Raw genomic sequence first — 25602 nt, forward strand, 5'->3', positions numbered from 1 at the left:
CAGCCCAGCTTATCAATTATTTCTTTAAGGATTATATTTGGACTTCTACCTAAAAAGTCATCTCCATATCCAAGGTCATCTAGATTTTCTATGTTATCTTTTGGGAATTTTACAGTTTTGTATTTAACATTTAAATCTGTGATCCAGGGATCCCTGGGTGGGGCAGCGGTTTGGCGCCTGCCTTTGGCCCAGGGCGCGATCCTGGAGACCCAGGATCGAGTCCCACGTCGGGCTTCCGGTGCATGGAGCCTGCTTCTCCCTCTGCCTGTGTCTCTGCCTCTCTCTCTCTTTGTGTGTGTGTGTGTGTGTGACTATCGTAGATTAAAAAAAAAAATCTCTCTCTCTCTCTCTCTGTGACTATCATAAATAAAAATTTTAAAAAAAGGGATCCCTGGGTGGCGCAGCGGTTTGGCGCCTGCCTTTGGCCTGGGGCGCGATCCTGGAGACCCCGGATCGAGTCCCACGTCGGGCTCCCGGTGCATGGAGCCGGCTTCTCCCTCTGCCTATGTCTCTGCCTCTCTCTCTCTGACTATCATAAATAAATAAAAATTAAAAAAAATAAAAGTAAATAAATCTGTGATCCACTTTGTTGTTTTTTTTTTTGTGTGTGTGTGTTTTTGTGTTTTTTTTTTGTGATCCACTTTGAATTGATTTTTGAAAGATGTAAGGTTCACATCTGATCTAGACTCTCTTTCTTTTTTTTTTTTTTTTTAATGTGGATATCCAGTTATTCCAGAACCATTTGCTGAAAAGACAATTTTTACTCCATTTTGTTGCTTTGCTCCTTTGTCAAAGACCAGTTGGCTGAATTTATGGGGGTCTATTTCTGGTCTATTCCGTTGATTGATTTGTCTGTCCTCTGGCCAACACCATACCGTCTTGATTTACTATAGCTTTATAGTAAGTCTATAGTGAATGGTGCTGATCCTCCAACTTTATTCTTCTTCACTCTTTCCCCAATATTGTGTTGAGAATAAAATAACTAGCTGGGATTTTTATTCACGTTGCATTGAATCTATAGATAAAGTTGGGAAGAACTAATATCTTGACAATACTAAATCTTCCTATTTATGAACATGGTTTCTCCATTTATTTAGTTCTTTGATATCTTTCATCAGGTTTGTAGTTTTCCTCATAGTTTTATATATGTTTTGTATTTTTTTGTTTTGTTTTGTATTTTTTAACTTATATATTCCACTTTCTTGTGTGCTATTAGAAATGGTATTATGGTTTTAATTTCAAATTCTTCTTGTTCCTTTCTGGTATATTAAAAGCAATGGACTTTTGTATATTAACTTTGTACCCTGCAACCTTGCTATAACTGCTTATGAGTTCCAGGAATTTTTTGGCCAGTTCTTTTGGATTTTGTGCAAAGATGGTCAATCATGTTTTCTGTGAACAAAGACAGTTTTGTGTCTTCCTTCTCAATCTGCATGTTTTATTTCCTGTTCTTGCCTTATTGCATTAGGTAGGACTTCTGGTACAATGCTGAAAAGCAGTGGTAGGGGACTTCCATGCCTTGTTCCTAATCTTAGTAGGAAATCTTTGAGATTTTTACCATTAAATATGATGTTAGCTATAAGTTTTTGTTTTTAGCTATAGGGTTTTTTATAGATAGGCTTTATCTTTATCAAGTTGAGGAAGCTTCCCTCTATTCCTAAAATACTGGATTTTGTCGAATGTTTTTTCTGCATCTATTGATATGATCACATGGTTTTCTTCTTTAGCTTGTTGACATGATGAATTATTTATTTTCAAATGTTGAACCCGATTTGCACACCCAGAGTAAATCCACTTCGTCGTGGTGTATAGTTTTTTTATACATTGTTGGATTTGATTTGCTAATATTTTGTTGAGGATTTTTCATCTATGTAAAAGAGAGATATTGGTCTGTAGTTTTCTTGTAATGCCTTTATCTGGTTTTGGAATTAGGATAATGTTAGCTTCATTGAATAAATTAGGAAGGATTTCCTCTGTTCCTCTCTCTATTTTAAAGATTTTATTTATTTATTTGAGAGTGAAAGAGAGAGCACAAGCGGGGTGAGGGGTCAAGGGAGAAGCACACTCTCTGCTGAGCAGGGAGCCCAATGCAGGGCTCAATCCTGGGACTCCAGGATCATGGCCTGAGCTGAAGGCAGACACTTAACTGACTGAGCCAACTAGGTACCCGTTTCTCTCTTTTGAAAGGGATCATAGAGAACTGTCATAATATCCTGAAATGTTTGGAATAATTTACTAGTGAACCCATATGAGCCTGGTACTTTCTGTTTGGGAAGGTTATTAATTACTGACTCAAATTCTTTAATCCCCATGGGATTTTTTTTTTTTAATTTTATTTATCTATGATAGTCACAGAGAGAGAGAGAGAGACAGGCAGAGACACAGGCAGAGGAAGAAGCAGGCTCCATGCACCGGGAGCCCGATGTGGGATTCGATCCCGGGTCTCCAGGATCGCGCCCTGGGCCAAAGGCAGGCGCCAAACCGCTGCGCCACCCAGGGATCCCCCCCATGGGATTTATAGTGATGTCTCAAATTTCATTTCTGACATTAATAGTTTATGACTTCTCTCTTTATCCCTTAGATTGGTTAGAGGCTAATCAATCATGACGGTCTGAATGTTTGTGTTCCCCACCCCAATTCATACATTGAACTTTAACCCCTAAAGTGATGGTATTAGAAGGTGGGGCCCTTGGGAGGTGGTTAGGTCATGAGGGTAAGAGCCCTCACCATTGGGATTAGTGCCCTTATAAGAGACACCAGAGAGCTAGTTCACCCATTCCACCATGATAGGACACAGGGAGAAGTTAACAGTTTGCAAACTGGACCATGCTCTTGGATTTTCAGTCTCCAGAACTCTGAGAAATAAATTTCTCTTTATAAGCCACTCAAGTGGTATTTTTTTTTTAAGATTTTATTTATTTATTCATGAGAGACAGAGAGAGAGAGAGAGAGAGAGAGGCAGACACAGGCAGAGGGAGAAGCAGGCTCCATGCAGGGAGCCCGACGTGGGACTAGATCCCAGGTCTCCAGGATCAGGCCCTGGGCTGAAGGCGGCGCTAAATCGCTGAGCCACCCCAGCTGCCCTCAAGTGGTATTTTGTTATAACAGCCCAAACAGACTAAGATATCAGGTTTGCTGATCTTTTCAAAGAACCAGATTTGGCTTCATTAATTTTCCCTACTGATTTCCTGTTATCAATGTTATTGATTTCTGCTCTAATTCTTTTTCTTTTCTTCTGTATTTAATTCGCTCTTCTTTTTTATCCTAAGGTGAAAACAGATGATTGATTTTAGACCTTTCTTCTTTTCTAATATGCTTCAATGCTATAAATTTCCCTCTAAGCAGTGCTTTTGCTGCATCCCACAAATTTTGACAAGTTGTATTTTCATTTTAGCTCAAAAAATATATGTGTATATATTTTTATGTGTGTATGTATATATATGTTTGTTTATGTGTGTGTATTATGTATATATATATATACACAAAATATATATATATTAATTTATTATTATTATTATTTATTATTTATTTGAGAGAGAGAGAGAGCATGTGGGTGGGGGAAGCAGAGGGAGAAGGAGAGTCTTAAGCAGCTTCTGTTGTAAGCCCAGAGCCTGATGTAGGGCTCAGTCTCACAACCCTGCAATCATGACCTGAGCTGAAACCAAGAGTTGGATGCTTAACCAACTGGACCACCCAGGTGCCCCCCTTTATTTATTTATTCGTGATAGACGTAGAGAGAGAGAGACAGAGAGAGAGACAGAGGCAGAGACACAGGAGGAGGGAGAAGCAGGTTCCATGCCAGGAGCCTGACGTGGGACTCAATCCCGGGATTCCAGGATCACACCCCGGGCCAAAGGCAGGTGCTAAACCGCTGGGCCACCCAGGGATCCCCCAAAATATATTTTTTTAAGTAGGCCCCACACCCAGTGTGGAGACCAACGTGGGGCTTGAACTCATGACCCTGAGATCAAGACCTGAGCTGAGGGATCCCTGGGTGGCGCAGCGGTTTGGCGCCTGCCTTTGGCCCAGGGCACGATCCTGGAGACCCAGGATCGAATCCCACATTGGGCTCCCAGTGCATGGAGCCTGCTTCTCCCTCTGCCTATGTCTCTGCGTCTCTCTCTCTCTGACTATCATAAATAAATAAAAATTAAAAAAAAAAAAAAGACCTGAGCTGAGAACAAAGGTTGGTCACTTAACTGACTGAGCCACCGAGGCACCCCTTAGTTCAAAATATTTTTAAATTTCTCCTGAGATTTCTTCTTTGACCCATGTGCTATTTAGAAGTATGTTGTTCAATCTCCAAGTATTTGGGGATTTTCCAGATATTTTTCTGTTATTGATTTCTAATTTAATTCCATTTTCATCTAAGAGCAGATATTGTATTACTCCCATTCTTTTAAATTTATTAAGGTATGTGTTTTATAGACCTGAATGTGGTCTCTCTTCGTGGACCTTCCATATGAGCTCAAGAATACATATCCTGCTGTTGTTGGATGAAGTAGACTATAGATATGCATGATATCCAGTTGATTGATGGTGTTGTTGAGTTCAACTAGGTCCTTACTGATTTTCTGTTGCTAGATCTGTCTGCTAGAATGATGCTACAGTCTCCCAACTGTAGTAGTAGATTCATCTATTTCTCCTTGCAGTTGTATCAGTTTTTGTCTCAAATATTTTGATACTCTGTTAGACACATACACGTTAAAAACTGTTGTCTTCTTGGAGAACTGACTCTTTTATTGTATGTAATGCCCTCTTCATCCCTGATAACTCTCCAGGCTCTGAAATTTGCAAAATTAATATAGCTACTCCCACTTTGTTTTGTTTTTTTTTTTGTTGTTGTTGTTGTTGTTTTTTATTTTTAAATTTTTATTTCTTTATGATAGTCACAGAGAGAGAGAGAGAGAGAGAGGCAGAGACATAGGCAGAGGGAGAAGCAGGCTCCATGCACCGGGAGCCCGACGTGGGATTCGATCCCGGGTCTCCAGGATCGCGCCCTGGGCCAAAGGCAGGCACCAAACCGCTGCGCCACCCAGGGATCCCCCCACTTTCTTTTGATTAGTGTTGGTATGGTATATCTTTCTCTACCCATTTACTTTTTTTAAAAAAAAGATTTTATTTATTTATTCATGAGAGACAGAGAGAGAGAAGCAAGTAGAAGAGGGAGAAGCAGGCTCCTTGAAGGGAGCCCAATGCAGGACTCTATCTCCAGACCCAAGATTACGCCCTGAGCCAGAGGCAGACACTCAACCACTGAGCCACCCAAACATCCTTCTATGCATTTACTCTTAATTTATGTGTCTTTCTATTTAAGTAGGTTCTTGTAGACAATAAATATTTCGGTCTTGTTTTTTGATCCATTCTGATTATATCTGTCTTTAAATTGGAACATGTAGACCACTGATGTTCAAAGTGATCACTGATAAAAAAAAAAAAAATGATCACTGATATGGTAGGATTAGTATCTACCATCTTTGTTGCTGTTTTCTATTTGTGTCCTTGTTCTTTGTTCCTATTTTTTGTCTTCTATTCTTTTTCTTCCTTTTGTAGTTTTAACTGAGCTTTTACATAAGTCCATTTTGTCTCCTTTCTTAGCTGTCAGTTATACATTTTTACTTTTCAGTGTTTGCCCTAGATTTTGCAATATGCCTTTATAACTAATCCAAGTGTACTTTCATATAACACTATACTGCCTCATGGGTAGTGTACCTCATAACAAAATAATTCTAATTCCTGTCTCCTCTCCCTTGCATCATTACTTGCATCACTTATTTCATGTATATATAAGCACACGTAGGCTTTATATATGTATAAATATGTAAATTATATGTAATATAAACATTAGCATAGATAACTAATACATTGTTGCTATTACTTTGAACAAATGGTTATCTCTTAGATTAAGAATAAAAAAAAATTAAGTTTTATTTTACTTTCATTTATTCTTTCTCCAATGTACTCCCTTTTTTATGTAGATTTGAGTTTCAGACCTCTATCATTTTTCTTTCCTCTGAAGAACTCTGTGTTTTGTTTTGTTTTTTAAAGATTTTATTTATTTATTCATAGACACACAGAGAGAGAGGCAGAGACGCAGGCAGAGGGAGAAGCAGGCTCCATGCAGGGAGCCCGATGTGGGACTCGATCCCGGGTCCCCAGGATCACACCCTAGGCTGCAGGCGGCGCCAAACCGCTGCGCCACCCGGGTTGCCCTCCTCTGAAGAATATTTCTTGCAAAGCAGGTCTACTGGTAATATATGACCTCAATTTTTGTTCATCTGAGAAAGTCTGTTTTTCCTTCACTTTTGAAGGAGAGTTTCACAAGATACAGAATTCTAGGCTGGTGGCTTTTTTTCTCAACACTTGAAATACTTCAGTGCACTCTCTTCTTGCTTGTGTGGTTTCTGAGAAGTTGGATGCAATTCTTATCTTTGCTCCCCTAGAGGTAAGATCTATTTTAACTCCAGCTTCTTCTAGTACTTTTTCTTTGATTTTTCGTAGTTCTAAAATATGCCTAAGTGTAGTTTTTTGGCATTTAATATTCTTAGTGTTCACTGAGCTTCATGGATCTGCGGTTTAGTATACGACATTAATTTGAGGAAATTCTCAATCATTATTGTTTCAGATATTTTTTTGTTTTCTCTTTCTTCCTCTTCTGATATTCCCATTATATATACATTACACCTCCTGCAGTTGCCCTGTGGTTCTTGGATACTCTGTCCTGTGTTTTTACTCTTTTTTCTCTTTGCTTGTCAGTTTTGAAGATTTCTATTGAGATATCCTCAAGATGGGATGCCTGGGTGGCTCAGCATTTGAGTGTCTGCCTTTGGCTCAGAATCCTGGGATTGAGTCCTGCATCAGGCTTCCTGTGTGGGACCTGCTTCTGTCTCTGCCTCTTTCTCTGTGTGTCTCTCATGAATAAATAAATAAAATCTTAAAAAAAAAAAAAAAAAGAGAGAGAGAGAGAGAGAGAGATCCTCAAGCTCAGTGAGTAGTTTCTCAGCTGGGTCAAGTCTACTAATAAGCCCAGCAAAGGCATTCTTCATTTCTATGGATTTTTTTACTTCTAGCAGTGTTGGTTCTTAGGACTTCTATCTCTTTGCCCATCTATCTGTTCTTGCATGTTATCTACTTTATCCATTAGAGTCCTTAGCATATTAATCACGGTTGTTTTAACTCCTGGTCTGATAAGTCCAACCTCCCTGCCATGTCTGAAACTGTTTCTGATGCTTTATCTCTTCAAACTGTGTTTTTTGCCTTTAGTATGTTTTGTCCTTTTTTCTTCATAGCCAGACATGATGTAGTGGGTAAAAAAGGAACTGCTGTAAATAGGCCTTCAGTAATGGGATGGTAAGGTGTGGGAGCAGGAGAAGCATTCTCCAGTCCCATGATTAGGTCTCAGCAGTCTTTTAATGAGCCTTTACCTCTGGACTGTGAACTTCACATGTGCCTCTAAGTCCTGTGTCTCCCCCCGCCCCCACCGCCCCGTTTTAGGTGGGACAGGATGACTAGAACTGTCTGGAGTGGGATATTTTCCTCCACCCAGCTCAATTAGGCTCTGATAAAACCCTAGCAGGTTAGGTTCTGGTGATATAGTTTCTCCTGAGAGCAAACTGTAAAGAACAGAACATTATGGCATTTTCCAAAAATGGTTCCATTTCCCCTACCCCTGCAAGAAGCATGGGGCTTTCTCTCTGAAATTCATTGTGAGGACCAAGATCCTGAAGATAACATTCCCCAAATTTCCAAAAGTGTGGAGACCCCTTCTCTGACTGGGCCTCCTGTAATTTGTCAATCATAGTTTAGGTTTTCCTACTCTAGCACTTGGTCTAGGGAAGGATTCTGTCATGAATTTTTTTACCAGTGAGTTCTGATTCTCTGTACCCACTTGTCTGTCTCTCCAATTTGGGGGCAAGCAGTTAGCCCCTGTGCCCTCACTTCTGTTAAGGACACAAGAAAAGTTATTGATTTTCGAGTTTGTTCACCTATTACTTGTCGTTAGGACAGACTAGTGACTTATAGGCTCCTTACACCCTGGGTTTCTGCTATTTGCAAACAAAAATATCCCACTAGGAATAGTAATACCTAGGCCGCACTTTCCCAGTGATTAACTCTTTTAATGAATAAGTCAAAGTCTAGAGATGGGATGTTATTACTAAAGTTAAAAAAAGGTAGAAGAAACAGCCTGGGCCTCAGCTCAGAGATACACAATCCAAACCCTTTATTTTACATATATAAAAACAGGCCATATTCTCATACATTCTTGGTGAAACTTTCGTAAAAGATGATTTAACAACATTAATCAATTGCAAATGTACATAGAACCTTTGACCCAGCAATGCTACTTCTAGACATAGATCCTACTCACACAGGTGTACAAGTATGTTCACTGTGGCACTTTTCTAAGAAGAATCAGGAATAATCTAAATGTCCAACAAAAAGAAAAGATTAAATTGATTAAGGTGTACACAGCAGTAGAGTGCTTCACAGTCAACAAAAAGGATGAGGTAGATTGATATGTGCCCCATGAAGTTCTCCAAGACATGGTATTTAATTAAAAAAAAAAAAAAAGGGCAGGACTCATAAGAACATGGAGAACATGATCTCATTAATGTAAATGACAAAGTGAGGAACTAGTACACGTTTGCATGTATAGGAGTAGGAATGCAATACACAGACAGAGAAATTAGGCTATATACCCCAGCATCCAAGGAGTGATCTTTGTGTTTTGTATTGTGTCTTTCTGCATTGTGGCAATGCCCTACGAATACATGTAAGTATTACTTGGCCAGGGCACCTGGGTGGCTCAGTGGTTGAGTGTCTGCCTTTGGCTCAGGGCGTGGTCCTGGAGTCCCAGGATCAAGCTCATCAGGCTCCCCTCAAGGAGCCTGCTTCTCCCTCTGCCTATGTCTCTGCCTTTCTCTCTCTCTGTTTCTCATGAATAAATAAATAAAATCTTAAAAAAAAGTATTACTTGGCCAAAAGACCCACAAACAAACAAAAGCCAGGGGACAGGCAGGGACACAACATGGAAGATCTAGTCCAGTACTCAGACCTCCTAATTCCTACCCTGGACTCATTCCTCTACCATCTCTGAGTCTCCATAGCTGTTTCCTTCACTCATAGCAGCCACTATTTATCTTGAAGTCAGGCCACTGTAACCCTAGGAGGTACAGACAACCCTCATGCTCATTTTACAGATGAGAAGACTGAAGCTCCAGGAGAGGTTCCTGTACTGTTGGTCTAATCTAAAGAGAAAGACCTTTGTCCCCTGCTTGTGGTCCCTCATACTCAGAAGCCACTCAGGAAAGGCTGGATGACCTAAAAGAACTGACCTGATACTCCTCCTCGGTGAGGCCCTCAGCCAGGGCATGCTGGTGCAGCTGGTCAGGGTCCTGTGCACGGAAGAGGCGGCTGAGCAGGGCATAGATGTAGGGGGCCTCAGGGGAGGTCTGCAACAGCACAACCAGGCCTCCGTACCAGGCAGCCCGTGACAGGTGGTGGGCATAGAGGCGTTCTGTGGGTGACAGCAGACGGAAGGCCTCACGACAGTCCAGGCTAAACACACCGATGTCATTGGGCAGGATGTACTGGGCGTCTGCCATGGGACCTGCTGAGAACCATTACCATCATCACAGCCATCATTTATAACACACACCAACTGCCCACCTAACTCTGCACTCTCATAGTCTCATTTACTCCTCCCCCAAGCCCATTCACAGATATGCTAATTGAGGCTCAGAGGTTAGGTGACTCATGCAAGGATATTATAAAATATACCAGTGGGTCATATTTGGCCTTGGGCCCTTCAACCTTAAAGTGTGAATTTAACTATTTAGCATTACATATGGGGAAACTGAGGCCCAGAGAGGCTAGGAACTTTGCCTACTAACACAAGGGAGGGGTCAGAAGCAGAGACCTGCATCTCTAGACTCCCAGCCTGGGCCCCTCAGGCTCCTCTCCTCCTTCTCTGACTTCCTAGCCTCCTCTTCAGAATTCTCCTGTAAGTTCTTCAATTCCACCCACCATTGTGTTCACAAGGACAGAGTTCCAGGCTACCAACTTAAAGACCCAGGTCCAAACCTGATTCAGCCCTAGGCTCCTAAAAGTCAGTTGCTTCACTTTTCTGTGCTCCAATTTCCACCTCCCTAAAATGAGGGGAGGATAACGTTCTCCAACCTCATCAGGAGGGTGTGCAATCTGTCTCACTCTCATTCTTTTAACTGCCTTTTTTTTTTTTTTTTGGCCCTCCATCCTCCTACCCTCTCCCTGTGCTGGGCCACGGGAGCTACAGAGCCACATTAGTTCGGAGCTGGAAGAAAACTCATTTTACAGACAGAGAAACTGAGACATAGAGAGGCCACGCAACTTACCACGCAAGTCTCACAGTCTCGCTGGGACCCGGGCTCTCCCGACCCAGGGCATGCTCCACACCGCCCTTCCTAACGCGGACAGTGTGTCCAGCCTCCCCCACCACTCCGGATGCTCCGCCCCAAGAGCACAACCCTCGGGGTTAACTCTTTGCTGCCCCGGGGACTCCTTGGCCACGGGGCCGCGATGAATGCGGAAGGGGTACCGCATGGTAAGCAGAAAGGGAATAATCTTGCGTTCGGTCCAGACTCGCTCTGTCCCCCAGGATGACGCATTGTAATCCCGAAACCCGGGCGCAACTCCTCACCTGCAGCAGCTGCTCTCATCGCAAACTCACTTCCTGCTTCCGGCTCCCCCATTCATTGGGGGCTCCATGAACTCCGCCCCCCGTGGCCAATTGTCGGGCTTCGGGGCCGGGATGGGCGTCAGCTCCAGCCAATAGGCGCGCAGAGGCGCCCTCCGTCGGCCCGCCGCCGCCGTTCCCGGGCCCCACCGGGTCACGCGCGGGATGGCCCCGCGGCCTTGGCCTTTGTCAACGAGGGTGCTGGCGCGGCGGCCGCGAACCTGCGTGGCCGGCCTGACCGCGGCTTAGTCCCGGCAGACTGGGCTGACAAGGTCCCTCCGAGTCCGTGCGGGGCGGCATGGGTGTCACGGACGGAGCGGCAGGGACTTCCCCACAGAGCCCCAAAGTCGCTCTCTTGTGGGTCCCCGGACCTCAGTTTTGCAGGTGGGAGCCTGCACAATGGAAGTAATGTGACTCCCTCTCCCTCACTGGATTCGAGGGTCAGCGGGTGGAGACTCTTGGGAGACTGAAACCTACAAGGCGAGCTGCAGGGCTTGAGCTGAGGCGACCACACCGCACGGGGACGGAAAACGCCTCCAAGGTGCTTCACTGCACCACCACGGATTCGCCAGGGCCTGGAAGGCAGCCGCTAAACGTCTCTGAGCCTTAGTTTCCGCAGCACAAAGGGGCGAGGGGCCTGGCAGTTGGTGCTTGCCTGATGCCTGATGGAAGGGAAAGCTGCCTGTGACCTCTGGCTGCCCAGGACACAGCTGGCCCTGAGGTCCGCTTTTGCATGTCTGGATGGACTCACAAGAGGATGACCTGGGCCAGGCAGGGCATTTCCAAGTGCTGGCGCTGGGCCTGGGGTCAGTAGGGGGCATTGTGAGGGGCTCCATGTCAGTGTGGGCAGAGCCAGGCCATCTCAGGTTGAATCAGGCCCCCACTGTCTACTGAGTGGGACACTTTACCTCTCAGTCTTCGCTTCCTCAGCAAGAAAACTGGGCTAACAATTGTCTCCACTCCCAGGGATGCTTTAGCCCTGAATGAAGTGATGACTGGGCAGTCTGCTCCCTAGTGTTGTGCCCAGAGAGGTTGGGGAAAGTGAATACCTGAAATCCACACAGTCTTCTTGCCCTACCTTAACCACACCTGTGTCTAGGCCCACAGCAACATCTGCCCACCATTGGTGCCAGTTTCTCATTTATGAAAGTGCCCAAAGCCCTGCTTGACACAACAGTGCTACTGTTGGCTCCGATGATAATTATCATCACAGGGGAGCACCCTACATTGTCTATGTCTTTTGGAAAGTCACCTCTCCTCTCTGTGCCTCAATTTTTACTGTCTTTAAAATAAAATAAGTATACTCCCCTGACTTGGGTGAATTTGAGATGGACACCAGAAAAGGAGGTAGGGCTCTCCAGCTGTCAATGGGTAGCTCGGGCCAGCAAAAGATCCCAGTACTCCTGGGACCCTCAACCCAGCTGCATTCTTATGTTTACAGTTAATACACGAAGTCCTGTTCAAATGGAGGATACTTCATTCTTGCAAAAACTCAGATAGGATGTCATTTTACCCCATTGTAAGAGATGGAGAAACTGAGGCTAACAGGTTCATTGACTTCCCTAAGGCTACCCACGCTATCCTCAGGCGTCTCTGAACTGAGGTCTAGCCTTCCTGAGACCTTCCACCACACACACTGTCCTCTCCACTTGGCCCAGTGCACGCGCGCAGACACACACACACTCACACACACACACACACAATCATACAAAGTCCACTCACTGGAGTCATGAGCATCCTTAGCCTTGGTTCTTCTCCATGGAAATGCAGGAAGGGTAGGTGAGGAAGAAACATTAAATACCTACTGTGTTACAGATGCTCTTCATACATTCACAGCCACCTGGTGATAGAGGAATTGCTCTTCCATTTAATGGGTAAGGAGACTGAGGCTCCAAGAGCCAGAGAGGGGCAGAACTGGGCCAAGATCAGAGCTGTCTTACCCTCTACCACTATCTCCAAGATCTCCCTGGGATGATACACTGCTCTTTGCTTGTCTCTCCTCCCAAGGTCTACAGTTTCCCTACTGGAAATAGAATCGGAACACCCCTGCCTTGTTCCCAACAGGGTCAGAAATGAGAACAGTGGGGTAGAGCTGGATTCCTAGTGGGGTGTGTGTGTGTGTGTGTGTGTGTGTATAGGAGTTGCACATCCACCCAAGCATCCCCATCTCTGTTTCCCTAGTGCTCCAGGAGTGTGTTGCTCCTGGAGCAAGAATCTCATCACTTCCCCTTTTTACCACCTGCAGGAACCCTCTGTCCTCTCCAGAGCAACAGGTCTGGTCTCTGTGGCCCCCACCAGCTGTGTGACCTGGGGCAGGTTTCCCCCACCCCAAACTTGTACTCCCTAAGACTCTGGCAGCTGTTTTCAACTGGGGATGATGCCCAGGTCAGGCCTGTACTTAGAGCCTCTTTTTCAGATTTTTCTATCTCCAGAATCTCCATCTACCAGTCTCCCTAGCTTGCTTCCCCCCAATAATGTCTGAAAGCAACCCCAGTAGCACACTGAGCCTGCCTTGGCTCTCAGGGGGAGGTGACACTTAGCCAAGAAGAGTAAGGGTCCAGTTGACTTGGTCTCCTTGGCAACCAAGGGCCACTAGGCCCCAGCCCAATGTCCTTTCTCTTTTCTGCCCGTCCAGACCTGGCTCCTTGGCCTTGAGCATTTTCCTGCTACACATCTGCACATGCTGTTCCTGTGCCCTCAGCTGCCCTCCCCATTCCTCCCACCCCCATCCAAGAAAAGCAGTACAGTGTGATGGAGGAGGCCAGGCTGAGGCCAGGCAGGCAATCTCAGATTTGAATCCTGGCTTGGCTACTTTCTAGCTGTGTGACTTGGCACATGTGCCTTAATCTCCCCAGAACAGAAATGGGAACACCTCCATCCCTGGGTAATTATGAGGATTAAATAACAAAACCTCTTGGTTAGTGCTCTATTCATATAGTTATTAGCAGCAGCAGCACAGCACAGGGCATGGTGAGCACTTGGTAATAGTAGCCCTTCTATCCCAGCCAGCACTCTGGGACCGTCAGTCCTCTCCCTTCTCTCCACTCGTCACTGTCCACAAATGAGGTTCCAGAGCCTCCTTTCAGCATTTTCCACCTCAAGGAAGCCCCAACCTCTTGCTCTAGCCACTCATTTCCCTGCTTCCTCGCGCTGGAACCTGTGCTCAGCCTACCTCCTGCCCAAGCACCTTCCCCTTCTTGTGGGGAGTTCCCACGCCAACCTCTCTCCCTCTCCTGCCTGTTTGCAAGACCTGCTCCACAGCCCCTGATGAGTCTCTGATCCTGGTACACAGGAAACTGTTGTCATTCAGTGATTTGGTCTGTTGTCCCCTACACTGAATTCCACTGGGCAGGGAACCAGGTCTGATTGTCTCTGTGTCCCCAGAGCCCACTTAGCATGGAGTTCAGCCCATAGTGGGTATCAGCAGATGCCGGCCCCCGCCTGCTGCCCACCCATCACTCATGCAGGGGCTGGCGGCACTGCACGCATGCTGGACACGTGGGGCTTGTGAGGGCAGCTGAGCAGCAAGGTTTATAGAGAACCCAGGGCAGCAGCAGGGTGAGTATCTGGAGCTAGGTCGGCAGGCTCAGGGTACAGCCAGCCTGAGCTGGGGGTCAGGGACCCATAGCCCCTTCACTCCCCCAGGGACACAGTGTAGGCGGCATGATGTGGGACACCCCAGGAAGGGCCAGGGCATAGGGGTGGGCTTCCCTCCATCAGCCCAGGACAGAGCTGGTGCTAAGGGCCCCATCATTCTCACTGCGGTAGGGATTTCAGGGACAAGTGTCAAAAGGGAAGGAACACAGCCCATCCAATGCGTCCATCTGGTGTGGCTATGTGCCAGCAGGTAAAGTCCCACATGCAGAGCTCCCTCTAGGCTGCAGGAGGTGGGGGACCTGGGTGGGCAGGTGGGCATGGCAGCCGGGGCCTGGGGGAGCCTAGTCCAGCGGCCCCTGGAAAATGAGGCGGACACAGCCATGCTCACCAGTGAGCCAGGCCCCACAAAAAGGGCAGGCAGCATGGAAAGCGTGGGTGCCATGGGGCAGTGGTGTCTGGGCCCAGTAGCGGGCAGTCTTCTCAGAACAGACATGGCCGCAGGGTGCAAAGGCATGGCTTGGTGGCCCAGGGTCCAGACAGAGGCCGGCCTCCTGGCCAAGCCACAGGGGGACGTAGGGCCCCACAAGGCGACAAAGAGGGCACTCGCGCTCCTGGGGGCCCCGCTCTCTCCTGCAGCCCCAGCCATGGTAGCCATGGACATGGCCACACCGGACGTAGACCCAAGGCTGCTGCTTGTCAGGTGCTGTGCGGCCACGGGCCGGACTGGGGAAGGCCAGAGTGCTGAGGCCCACAGGGCACTGGGGCCGTGCCGCGTTCGCCTCCTGCCGCTGGGCCTCCAGCTGCTTCAGCGTCGGTGCCCTCAGCAGCCCTGCTGGCGTGCGCCACAGCAGTGTGGCCCCACACAGGTCAATGAGGGAGCCGTCCTGTAGCACATTGGACTCATTTTCCACCTGCCAGAGGCACAGAAAGGTCTTAACTGCTCAAGACGGCACCAAACCCCTGGCCCCTAGGCAGCTATCACCCCAGCCAAGCCACCTGTCTATCCCACCAAACCTCCCTGGAGAGAACACCCTGGACCAATGGGGCAGGCTAGAGGGGAGGGGAGAGGAGAGTAGGGGCAGAGGGGGAGGAGGATGGGGGCAGAGGAGCCAGGAGGACCGAGAAGCCACATGGGAGGCAAGCCAATGGTCCCAGGCATGCACTGTCCCTCACAGTGGGATGTGGGCCTTGGTCACTTCATCTGTCAAATCAGGAGATCTGGACCAAAATGAGGTTTTACCCAAGCTCTCATGTAAAGGCAGAAGTGGTAAACTCTTCTATCTGAAACACCGGGGACCAAACAGTGCCCAAAGCAGCTGTCCTAATGGCTGTGGTTAAAAGCAAGGACTCTAGAGCTTGCCTGCCTGGGTGTGAATTCCAGCTTCACCATTTACTAATTCTGCATCCCTAGTTGAGTAACTCAACCTCTCTGTGTCTTAATTTCCTTATCCTCAAGATGGATGTTACTTCCCATTGTCTCAAGTGGTTCTCATGAATCAATCATTGTAAGCACTTGGAACGGTACCTGGAACAGAGGAGTACTCAACATGTGAATGCTAGTGAAATTCATGGGCATAGTTTTAAAAATAATGTTTCCCTAAACCTCCTGGTAGTATTGATGCTCTGGAAAGATAAGCCATGCTCTTCCCTGAGATTTCCCATCTGCTTGCCCAATGTGCTCGTACACTAGAAGAGCTCTGCATGGCTCATTTGAGGAGTTTGCCCACATGACCTCGGGCTGGCCCCTACCTCTCTCTAGCATTCTCTTCGAGTTCCTAACACTAGTTCTCTGATCTGTGCCATGTGGAGCATTCACTGTCACCTCTGTCAGAACTACTCCAAGGGCCCTTTCCTGCTAAGTGAGGATAATAAAACTAAATCCGTGTGAACGTGAGAGACACATTATAGACTGCCAACACTTTAGGCTATAAACTGCTCACACATGGGCCAAGTGTCATCCTCACAAGAGGCTGTGATGTTTTTAAGCTGCCAGCATCCCTAAAGCCACTTGGTACCGCAGTGTGTTTATGTCTGCTCACCACACACCACTGCACCAGCCTCTGGCAGTATGTGGGCTATGTTTTGGGGAATATGGTCTGGCCCTCTCCGTGGGGCAAGTGGTGCATGACCCCCAGATGGAGCCTGTTGGGGATCCCTTGTGTGGGAGGCCTGGAGATCAGATGGGAAGGACCTGGGAAGGATGAGGGGTGGGGGTGGGGATGGAGCAGGCCACCTACCAGCTTCCCTCGTTGTTGTGCAGAGCGGCTGTCCCTCAGAGTGTACACGTTCCCACAGACTGATATCTCCCTCCAGACACCCGGGGCTGAGTCCTCAGAGAAGCCGCCTGCTGGGTGCATCACCAGGACCCCATTGGTGGTTAAGCCGTCCATCAGGCCATCAGGGGTCCGCCACTTGGCCGCCCGCTCCTGGGACCAAATGTGGAATCAGATCATATCCCCGAGTGGCCCCCAGCCTGCAACCCCTCTACCCTCATGGTCAGAGGTGGCCCAGAGAGAACTGGAATGGACACTGCATGGCCACGGGCATCACTCAGGTGATGGCACTCTCAGAGCCTCACTGTGCTCATTTTTAAGTGGCATTGCTAATGGCAGTGTAGGTCATGGTTACGATGACTGCTGGCTGGTCTATTATCCCAGGACGCTGCCCCTCCCTACCCTACCTCTCTGCTCACTCTCAGACGAAGTGCCAGTCCCTGCCTGGGGGGCTCACTCACTCCAAGGAAGATGTTGCTGGAAGCATCAAAGCCAGCAGCATAGATGCGGGCAGTATAGGGTGGCCGGCGGTCACAGAGGATGCGGCAGGCATAGCGAGAGATGGTACTCTGGGCTGAGGGGCCCTCAGCAGCCCCTCCTCCAGGGGATGTATCTGTTACCACAAAATCAATCATGTTCTCCGTGGAACGGCCGATCTGTGAGAAGGGGAGGGCAAGCACAGGGATGCTTATGTGTGCAGGTCAATCCCACAGGCTCTCTCCCTCCCAGGGTTCTCAGCAGCTGCTCTGCATGTAGGGGTCACCAAACAATGAGGAGGGGGTGGTACCATCCCAACTTCTCAGGCCCTCTGGAATCTTAGCTGGAGTCTCCAAATCTAGTCACTGGGTCTGGGGCTTCTCTATCTCTCCCACTCAATAAAAATGAGTTGGGATTTTTTGGATAGACTACTGAAAAGGTGATACCCAGTCTGGGAGTGATCAAACATTAGCAGCAAATAGCGAATTTTCTGTATTTACTAGATACTATGCTAAGTGCTTCACGTGCTATATCTCAGCGAATCTTCTCAATAATTCCATGGAGTGGGTACATTATGGGCCCCACTGTACCGATGAGGAAACTGAGGCCCAGAGAGCATAAGTGACTCTTGCCCAAAGTCACCCAGCTGGTAAGTGATGGAGCTGGGATATAACCCAAGCAGTATGACTCTCACACCACACTCTGAACCCTTAAGCTCTATGGCCTCCTAGGGCCTGGGTGTTTGGTCTTGTTTTTTTTTTTTTTTAAGATTTTATTTATTCATTTGAGATAGAGAGAGCATGAGCAAGGGGAGGGGGAGAGGAAGAGGAAGGCGCAGGCTCCTGCTGAGCAGGTAGTCCAACTCAGGGCTCCATCCCAGGACCCTGGGATTACGACCTAAGCCGGAGGCAGATGCTCAACCAATTGAGCCACCCAGGTGCCCCTGGTCTTGGATTTTAAGTTTTGATATAGCCACTGATTTGCTGTGTAACTCCAGGAAGTCAACTGCACTCATTGGACCTCCTGATTTGAAGAGTAGTCGATTGCACTGAGTGCCCCCAAAGCAACTCCCCAGGCCTTCAGTCTTCCCAGTTCACCCTAGAATTCTCAAGAAGACTGCTACATTGAGGCCTGGTGGCCCTGCGGCCAAGAGACTTGCAGAGAGGTCTGAACATACCTGGAACATATCCGTGTCGCTGTCATGTGTGTACTCAACTATGACCGAGTGGCTCCGGGACAGTGTGTACGAGATGCTGTGCTGGCCACGGTTACTCAGTGCCTGGTGGGGAGAAAGGGGAAGTCACTTCCCAGGGCATGTGGCCAGGAGAAGTGTGAGCCTCTGGGCCAGAAGCTGGAACTCAAGGCCCACTGGCCAACCCCAGTGAAGGGGCAGTTCTACCCTTGCAGAGGATGTACTGTGTGGCTGGCACCATATACGGGTTACCTTATTTGATCCCTACAGCCACCTCAAGGAGGTGGCAGAGTTATCATTCCCATTTTACAGTTGAGGGAACCGCAGCTCAGAGAGAAGAAAGTGGCTTAAAGTCACAGAGCTGGAAACAGGAGAGCTTGTATCTTAACCCAAATCCTCTGAAGCCAAATCCTCTGGCTTTTCCTTTGCCATTGCTGTGTTACTGTCACATCCCCTCCGTGGGCCTTGGCTGCCCCTACACAATACTGATCATTTCTATTCGATAGTTGGGGTCTGGTCATCAATGAACACATTTTGCAAACTGTAATGTGTAGTGCACAATAAGGAATCTCCCCTCGGCACCATTTCTCTGGCAGCCTAAGGCAATGTGTGAAGACACACTGGGCTCCTCTGCTCCAGTGGGGCTATGGGTGGGTAGGACTGGGAAGGCCGAAGACCTGGTCCAGGTCTGCTGGGACAAGCTGCTTGCCTTGGAAACGAGTGGTGTGGAGATGTGGTGCATGACATCTGGCTTCACTCCGTTGGCATGGGGTCGGCGGCTCAGCGCCAGGCGACTTCTCCGGCGGCCTTTGTCCCCACTTGCCAGACACCCATTGTAGCTGTGGATGTAGGGATTTAAAAAGAGGGGGTTGCAGAGAGAGAGAAAGAGAAAGTGAGGCCCTGAGAGATTTTGAGGAACTGCCAACTTCTGGGCAGACTCTACCTTAATAAACAAGCCCTAGAGACACCTGAAACTAGAAGACCTCTACTATTATCAAATCAGTGCCTTTGGGGAGTAGGGTGAGGGCTGGAATATCTCCAGAAGGCTTTTAATTCAATTATGCAGTGTTTCCTGGCCACCTGAGCCCTGCCTGGCTGGCTGCTGGGGGTGGCACCGGAGGCACAGCACAGGTCAGTTCTATCCTCACAGTGGCAGGAAAGGGGTGTCCTGAGCTTTTCAAGGAAGCTGGGCATCAAACACACCACACGCCCAGAGATAGGAGAAGGGAATTCTGGCCTCAGATCAGGTTTCTAAGAAAGGGAACACCTTTCCTGGACATTGAACTGGAAGGGATTCACCTTTACAGAAAACTATCATTTATGACACCACAAGTCCAACTGGAAACCAGAATGGAAGAGAAAGCAGACCCACAATGCCACCACCTCCCTAGATCCATACATGTCAAATGTCTACCTTCCTTCCAGCTCTTCTCCGGAGGGAGTGATTGTGGAAGGCAAAGATGAGGTGAGTCACAGCCTTGATCACTGCCACGTTCTGGAGGATCCCATGTTCCCGGGGCTTCACGTTATTAATTACCTAATGGAATCTGTGCAATGTCCTGCCAGACAGGTATCTTTCTTCCCATTTTACAGATGAGGAAAATTGAGGCTCAGGGAGGTAAAATGACCTGCCCGAGGTCCCAGGCTAGTAAGTGAAAAAGTCAGAGATTTGAACTTGGGTCTGTCCGACTCCGGCCTCTGTTGCAGAAGCCCTTCTAGAGGGAAGGCTTGCCCCAGTTGAAGGGCCTGAGGCTGGCAAGGTTTGGTGAGATCAAGGAGTGGTGATGTGGGTGGTGAACTGATGTAGAGGAGGATGAAGCTGGTGGAAGGACCCTGAACACCAAGCTTAGGAGTCTAGGCTTTGTTCTATGAGACGAAGGAGCCATGGAAGATTTTGGAGCAGGGAGTGCCAGGATGAAGAGCTGCCAAATACAGACAAAGACCACTTGAATCAGAATCTTCTCCATGAGCTTGTTAAAATATAGATTCCCTGGCTCCACCCATGGAGATTCTGATTCTGTAGGTTTGGGATGGGACTGTCAGTGGGTCTTTTCAATGTGCTCTTCAGGTGGCTCTATAGCCAGTGTGGGGCTTCACTGCTCTACTGAGAAAAAAAATAGCTGCCAAGAGGGCCTAGACCCTTGGTCTGCAATCTCCCTCATCAGTGGCCTCGCCCTCAGCTGGAAAGTCTGTCCTTCTTTGGGACACCAAGCAGCTATTTTTCTCATGCAAGCAGCCCTAAGAGGAGAATCACTTTTGCCCTTGTAAGTTTTTCCCACTTTTGGGGCATGGGGCAATTCTGGACATGGGCTCGGGACTCAGATGGGCCTGGCTTAAATCCCGGCTCTTCCACTTAACACATGACGTCTGTAAAAGGGTACTAATTGATCAGTACCTACCTTGCAGGTTTATTTTGAGAACTAAATGAGATAAAGCATTTAAAGATGCTTGGCACAGAGTTTGACATACATATACAGCAAGCCCTTGATAAATGTTAACGTATTATCAGGAAAAAGCACTTGGCATGTACACGTCAGCAAACATTAGGCATTATTATTTCTAATTAATTATAATGATAGCATAGCTTATCAAATATCTTCTTCTGGGCAGATGGCAGAGAGGGAGGCCAACAGGAGGTGTGGATGGGGGAGGAAGAAGAGGGATCTGTGCCTGGAGGCAGAGCTAAGTGGGTGGTTCAGGGATCCTGGTCAGGCAGAGACCAGGAAGGGATGAGGTCTACCCAGCCACCAACTCACATCGCTTCCTCTCTCCTGGCCTTGGTTTTCTCATCTGTAGCATGAGAGTCAGTTGGGGCTTGGTGAAAGTACACTAGAGCTAGAGTAAGAAAGACCTGGGTCCAAATCCCAGCCCTGCCACTTACCAGCTGTGTGCCCTTGGACCAGTCACTTCCCCTCTCTGAGCCTCGGTTTCCTCACCTCCTTCCTCACAGCATCTTTGTGAAGATTGAAATGAAATAATGTCCATGAAAGGGCTTGGCACAGGCCTGCCTCCCAGAACACTTGATCTGTGCCAGGCACTGTCTACGTGCGTTACAGGAATCACCTCATTTATTCCTCTGACAGCCCTCCAAAGTATTATTATCATCCCTACTTGTAAGATGGGAAAATGGAGGCACAGGGAAGTTAAGCAACTCACAAAGGCAGGATCTGAACCAAGCATTTTTGCTGGAGAACCAGAGTTCTTCACCCCAGACTACATATGCTAGGTGCTTTATGAAAGGCAGATGGTGCTACTTTTTATCTGATCAGTAACTTAGGTGGGCAGTTAGAGTTTTCTCAGTAATTTATAAAAAACGGGAAGACAAAATAATAGGAATTGAGGTGGGTTTGGTCAACTCTGTCTCTCCATTGGGGCGGTGAGGGGGGACAAACAGCAGAAGATCATAGGTGGGGAGAACTGGGGCCCTTGGTCTGGTTGCCCTAGGGGTGCCTGGTGCCCTGCCCCACCTGGACCAAGGTTGCTCACCCCAGGACGATGAGTTCCCCATACTTGATGGGCTCCTGATCTGGCTGTGCATCTTCACCAGGAGAAGAGAGGACACGAGAGCCCTGACTCCCTGGATGATGGAGGTCTGAGTTTCGGGGAGACCCCACTTCAGGGTTTCCTTCTAGCACCATTCTGGGCAGAGTGGGAGAGGAGAAAAAGCATTTTGCAACCTCCCGTCCCAAACACCCCCCCCTGCGCCCCCGCCCATGCCAGCTCAGGCCTGCTGCAGGGACACTTAGGCTAAGGCCAGAGTGACCTTTCACTACCTCTGTTGCTATGGCAACTGCTCCACCTCTGCCTCCTTTAAACTGTCCCAGGGTTGCTGTGATACCAGGGAAGGGAAACCGGTGGGATGGAACCCCCACATTCAGAGGGTCAGGATATTTGGTGAGGCCAGAGGGCTGGATCAACATGGGGGGGCCAGAGGCTTCTTTTTCGTCAGGACCCCAGTCTGGGATGTGCTTGAAAGAGGGACACCTCAGGAGTTAGAGGACCCTTATTTCTCATCTTAGACTCAGTTCCTGGGCTTGGTTCTTGGCCCCCAGGGCCTCTGAGTAACCCTTCTGTTGGGTTTTTGGAATCTATCTATCCATCTTAATCATTCAGCCCCTTTGCAGGTCTAGGCCTCTTTTTTTCTCAATGACTCTCTGTCCTCCTGGGCTGTCCTTTTCAGCGTCTCTCTTCCCACCTTCTTCCTCATTTCCGTCTGTCTGGCCATCTTCCTCTCCCCATCCATCTGCCTCAGTCTCCCCACAGGCCTCTGGACCCCTCCCTGGTGCGCGCCCCCTCCCTCCCTCAGGTGTCTGTCTGCAGTCCCAGGGCCGCCTTGGTCTCTGGAGGCCTGTGGGGGCGGCGCTCCCCCCTCTGGCTGGGGCTGCAGCAGAGCCCATCTCCGCAGGAAGCCTGTTTGGAAAACATCTCCGCGCAGGAGGGACTGCGCCGGGGGCAGGCACAATGACGGCCCAGCGCATACGCAGATACACACCCAGCGGCCCCTCGCCACAAACACGCGCACGCACGCACACTGCCCCGCACACCCCGAGCCCCTCGGGCAATGCCGGAACGGGCGCCGGCCCACCGGGGACCCGCGAGCGCTAGTCCCGGCGCCGCCCTCGGACCCACTCCCCCTGCCACCCCCAGACATCGCAAACACGCCCCCCGCGTCCGTCGGGGCCCGCCCGGCACAGCCCCCGCCCCCTCAGCCCCGGCGGTCTCACCTGGCCGCGCTCCCGGCCCCGCTCGGAGCCGCTCCTTCCGAGCCTCGGCCCTGCTCGACCCCGGAGCCGCTGCGGCGGGATGGGCCCGGCCCGCGGCGGCTCCGCGCTGCCTCGTCACCGGGACACCCGGGGCCGAGGGAGGGGGCGAACGCTAACCACCACACTCCGCCCCCTATCCCGATGCCCCGCCCCGCTAGGACCGCCCCCGCGGAGCCCCGCCCCATACAAGACTCCGCCCCTTGCGGCGCAGCCTAGCTCTCGTAGACAGAGCCCCGCCCCTCCTGAGAGGCCACGCCCCTATCTAGCCCCGCCTCATACTCTGGGAGGCCCCGCCCACCACTCTGTCCCTGGAACTCCCTAGCAGGTCTTCGCTGGTTCGGGGACTCCCCTGTATCCGTGAGACCCATCCCCGGGTTCAGGCTCCCCAGACTCCGCCCTCGTTTCTGGGGACTTCCGGGTTCTCCCGGAGACACGGGGGCCCCCTTCCCCACCGCAAGGCGGAGCCTTCTCACTGGGCGGGAGGCGCCTTTCCCCACCTTGGGCGGGGGACTCTCTACCTCCTGCCCGAGACTCCGCCTCCCAAGCGCGAAGCCGCGGAAATAGAGGAGGATAGAAGTGGGGGCAGGAACGAGAGAAGAAAAATACTAGAGGGATCGGAGGAAGGGGGTATCCGTTAGCAGGGAGGACGAGGAAAATTGCTGCAATTGGAACGACTTGCAGACCTTTCTTCAGTTAAACTCGGCCACTTTCTCGCTGAGCGACCTCTGGCCGGCTGTGGGCCCCGGGGTGACCGGGAACACCTCCCTCTTTCCCACTAGCACTCACACCACCCGAGAAGCCACAAAGTGGATGGAGACCTTTAGGAGCTTGCAGCTCCTTAGGCCCCTGGGCTTGCAAGAGATCTGTCATTCTGTGCCAGATGCTATGTTCTGTGCTTGGAGCAAAATGAGGCCTTTAATTTCTGGGAGGCAGTCACGATAATCACCCATTTTACAGGTGAAAAAACAGAGTTGTACAACCTAACCTGGTTGTGGTTATCTTACCAAGAGTAGATCTGAGCTGCATGACTTCAAAGATCTGACTCTTAACTTTTCTATACCTTATTAGGATGAGGAAGGGCAGGATGGGATTCAGAGGTGCAGAGCAGGAGAGACCCAGAAATGCATCAGATAAGATCCCTTCAACACATTATTTCTCAGTATGTTTGGAATCATAGCCAAGAGCTGGGGGAAGCCCAGAGGGTAGACAATTAACCCAAGTCTTTAGAGTATTTATTGAGGAAATCAAGGAAGGCTGTATAGAGGAGGTGTCTTTTGGCCCCAGTCATGAAGGAGAAATGAAAGTTTGCCCACACATTCCTGAGAGAGAGCATCCTTTCTCCTCTCCCCCCATCGTGCTGCTTGTGAAGCTCTCTGTCTCCTGGACCACCCCCCACCAGGCCCCACCATATCTACACACCCCTCTAATTCCACCACCTAAAAATAGTCTAAGATACCAACTGCTTTGCCAACTGTTTGGGGGCCCCAGCAGCCAGATGAAACAAGAAGGCAGCCAGCAGCATGTCCTTTAGGGACAAAGGCACTCATTAATCAAAGAGAATCTCCCTGAGAGGCCACCTTTGAGGAGGCTGGACTGCCGGGCTGTCAGCAGCAGATCATACAAATCCTGCACAACAGGAGAGCTCCCATCCCTGAATGCCTGCAGTGTGCCCACCTCCATACCAGGTACGCAAAGCCACGTTGGGACATGGGGACAATGGGACAGTCTCATTCCCCTTTGCATTCCCAAATTCCAGCACATTGCCTGCCAGAGCAGAGCCTCAATGAATATGTGCTCAATAACTGTTAGAATCTCCAGTTTACATTTTAGGAAACTGAAGCTGGCGATGGGGGTGGAGGAAGAGATACATGCCCCAGGTCACACAGGTGCAAGCACGTAGCTGAGGATTGAGCAGAACTCCAGTGCTACTATCTGACACCAGACTGCAAGAATAAAGGACTGAGAGAGATTCCAGGATACGACAGGAGGCAGAGATTTCTCCAGTGGTATACAGCACTGGGACCAGAGCTGCATGATGAGCATAGCCAGACCACAAGTGGCCTCCCGAAGCCTGAGGTGGGACTGATCCCGGCATTGTCTGGGTGTGGGAGAAGGAAGAGTTGAGACACCACCAATAGACACAAGTGCCCAAGTTCCAGCCTTGAATTCTGGCTCTGTCTCAAGAACTCCAGCTTCTCAATTTCTCTAGACTTTGTTCCTTATTTATAAAATGGGAATAATAATAGTATCTACCTATGGTGGAAAAAAATTTGCAGTATTGTTCTGAAATCCCTTTGTTCAGCCCCTCCCTTCTCTCTCTTCAATCTAGATCTTGACCCTATTGGGGAAAAAAAAAGAGCAAAAAAGAAAGGAAGAAAGGAACAAGATACAACCTTTATTTCTTTAATTCTTGGTTTCAAGACAAGTGGCTGGCATAAACAGTTTAGAAAAATATTTGAAGAAAAAACAACAAGAAACACTCTGGGCTAAGAGATTTGGAGAGAAGAAGGAAGGGCTAAGATGCTGAATTCTGCCTTTGAAGCCCTGTTTGAGTGGGAATGGGAGCTGGGAAAAGAGTGAATCCTC

General features: G+C 49.0%; 2 protein-coding genes across 7 annotated transcripts in view; both read right to left on the minus strand.

Annotated features, from left to right (window-relative positions):
- The window catches only part of DPP3 (dipeptidyl peptidase 3), a 33721-nt gene extending 22956 nt beyond the window's left edge, over nt 1–10765 (minus strand). The window contains exons 1-2 of one of the 4 annotated variants that reach the window (XM_055311876.1): nt 10679–10765; nt 9336–9610 (exon numbers count right to left, since the gene is read on the minus strand). In XM_055311876.1, the coding sequence (XP_055167851.1) occupies nt 9336–9610; nt 10679–10730 (327 nt within the window). In that variant the 5' untranslated portion in view covers nt 10731–10765. Of the gene's footprint in view, nt 1–9335; nt 9614–10373; nt 10473–10678 lie in introns of those variants that run through there. The other 3 variants (XM_055311870.1, XM_055311883.1, XM_055311889.1) reach the window with 3 other exon arrangements.
- Nucleotides 10766–14226: 3461 nt separating this feature from the next.
- Nucleotides 14227–23128, minus strand: PELI3 (pellino E3 ubiquitin protein ligase family member 3). Of its 3 annotated transcripts, XM_055311901.1 has the most exons (8): nt 22978–23128; nt 21740–21892; nt 21135–21206; nt 18963–19092; nt 18239–18340; nt 17046–17240; nt 16549–16737; nt 14227–15222 (listed from the first exon to the last, which is right to left on the minus strand). In XM_055311901.1, exons 2-8 carry the CDS (start codon nt 21889–21891, stop codon nt 14653–14655), a joined length of 1410 nt encoding a protein of 469 aa, XP_055167876.1. In that variant the 5' UTR covers nt 21892; nt 22978–23128; the 3' UTR covers nt 14227–14652. The 3 variants fall into 3 exon arrangements, with proteins under 3 accessions (XP_055167876.1, XP_055167883.1, XP_055167893.1); XM_055311908.1 differs by lacking the exon at nt 21135–21206; XM_055311918.1 differs by lacking the exons at nt 21740–21892; nt 22978–23128 and adding an exon at nt 19668–20175 and having other exon boundaries at nt 21135–21188.
- Between the last annotated feature and the right edge of the window lie 2474 nt (nt 23129–25602).

Source organism: Nyctereutes procyonoides, unplaced genomic scaffold, assembly GCF_905146905.1.
Source record: "Nyctereutes procyonoides isolate TBG_1078 unplaced genomic scaffold, NYPRO_anot_genome, whole genome shotgun sequence".
Lineage (NCBI taxonomy): Eukaryota > Metazoa > Chordata > Mammalia > Carnivora > Canidae > Nyctereutes > Nyctereutes procyonoides.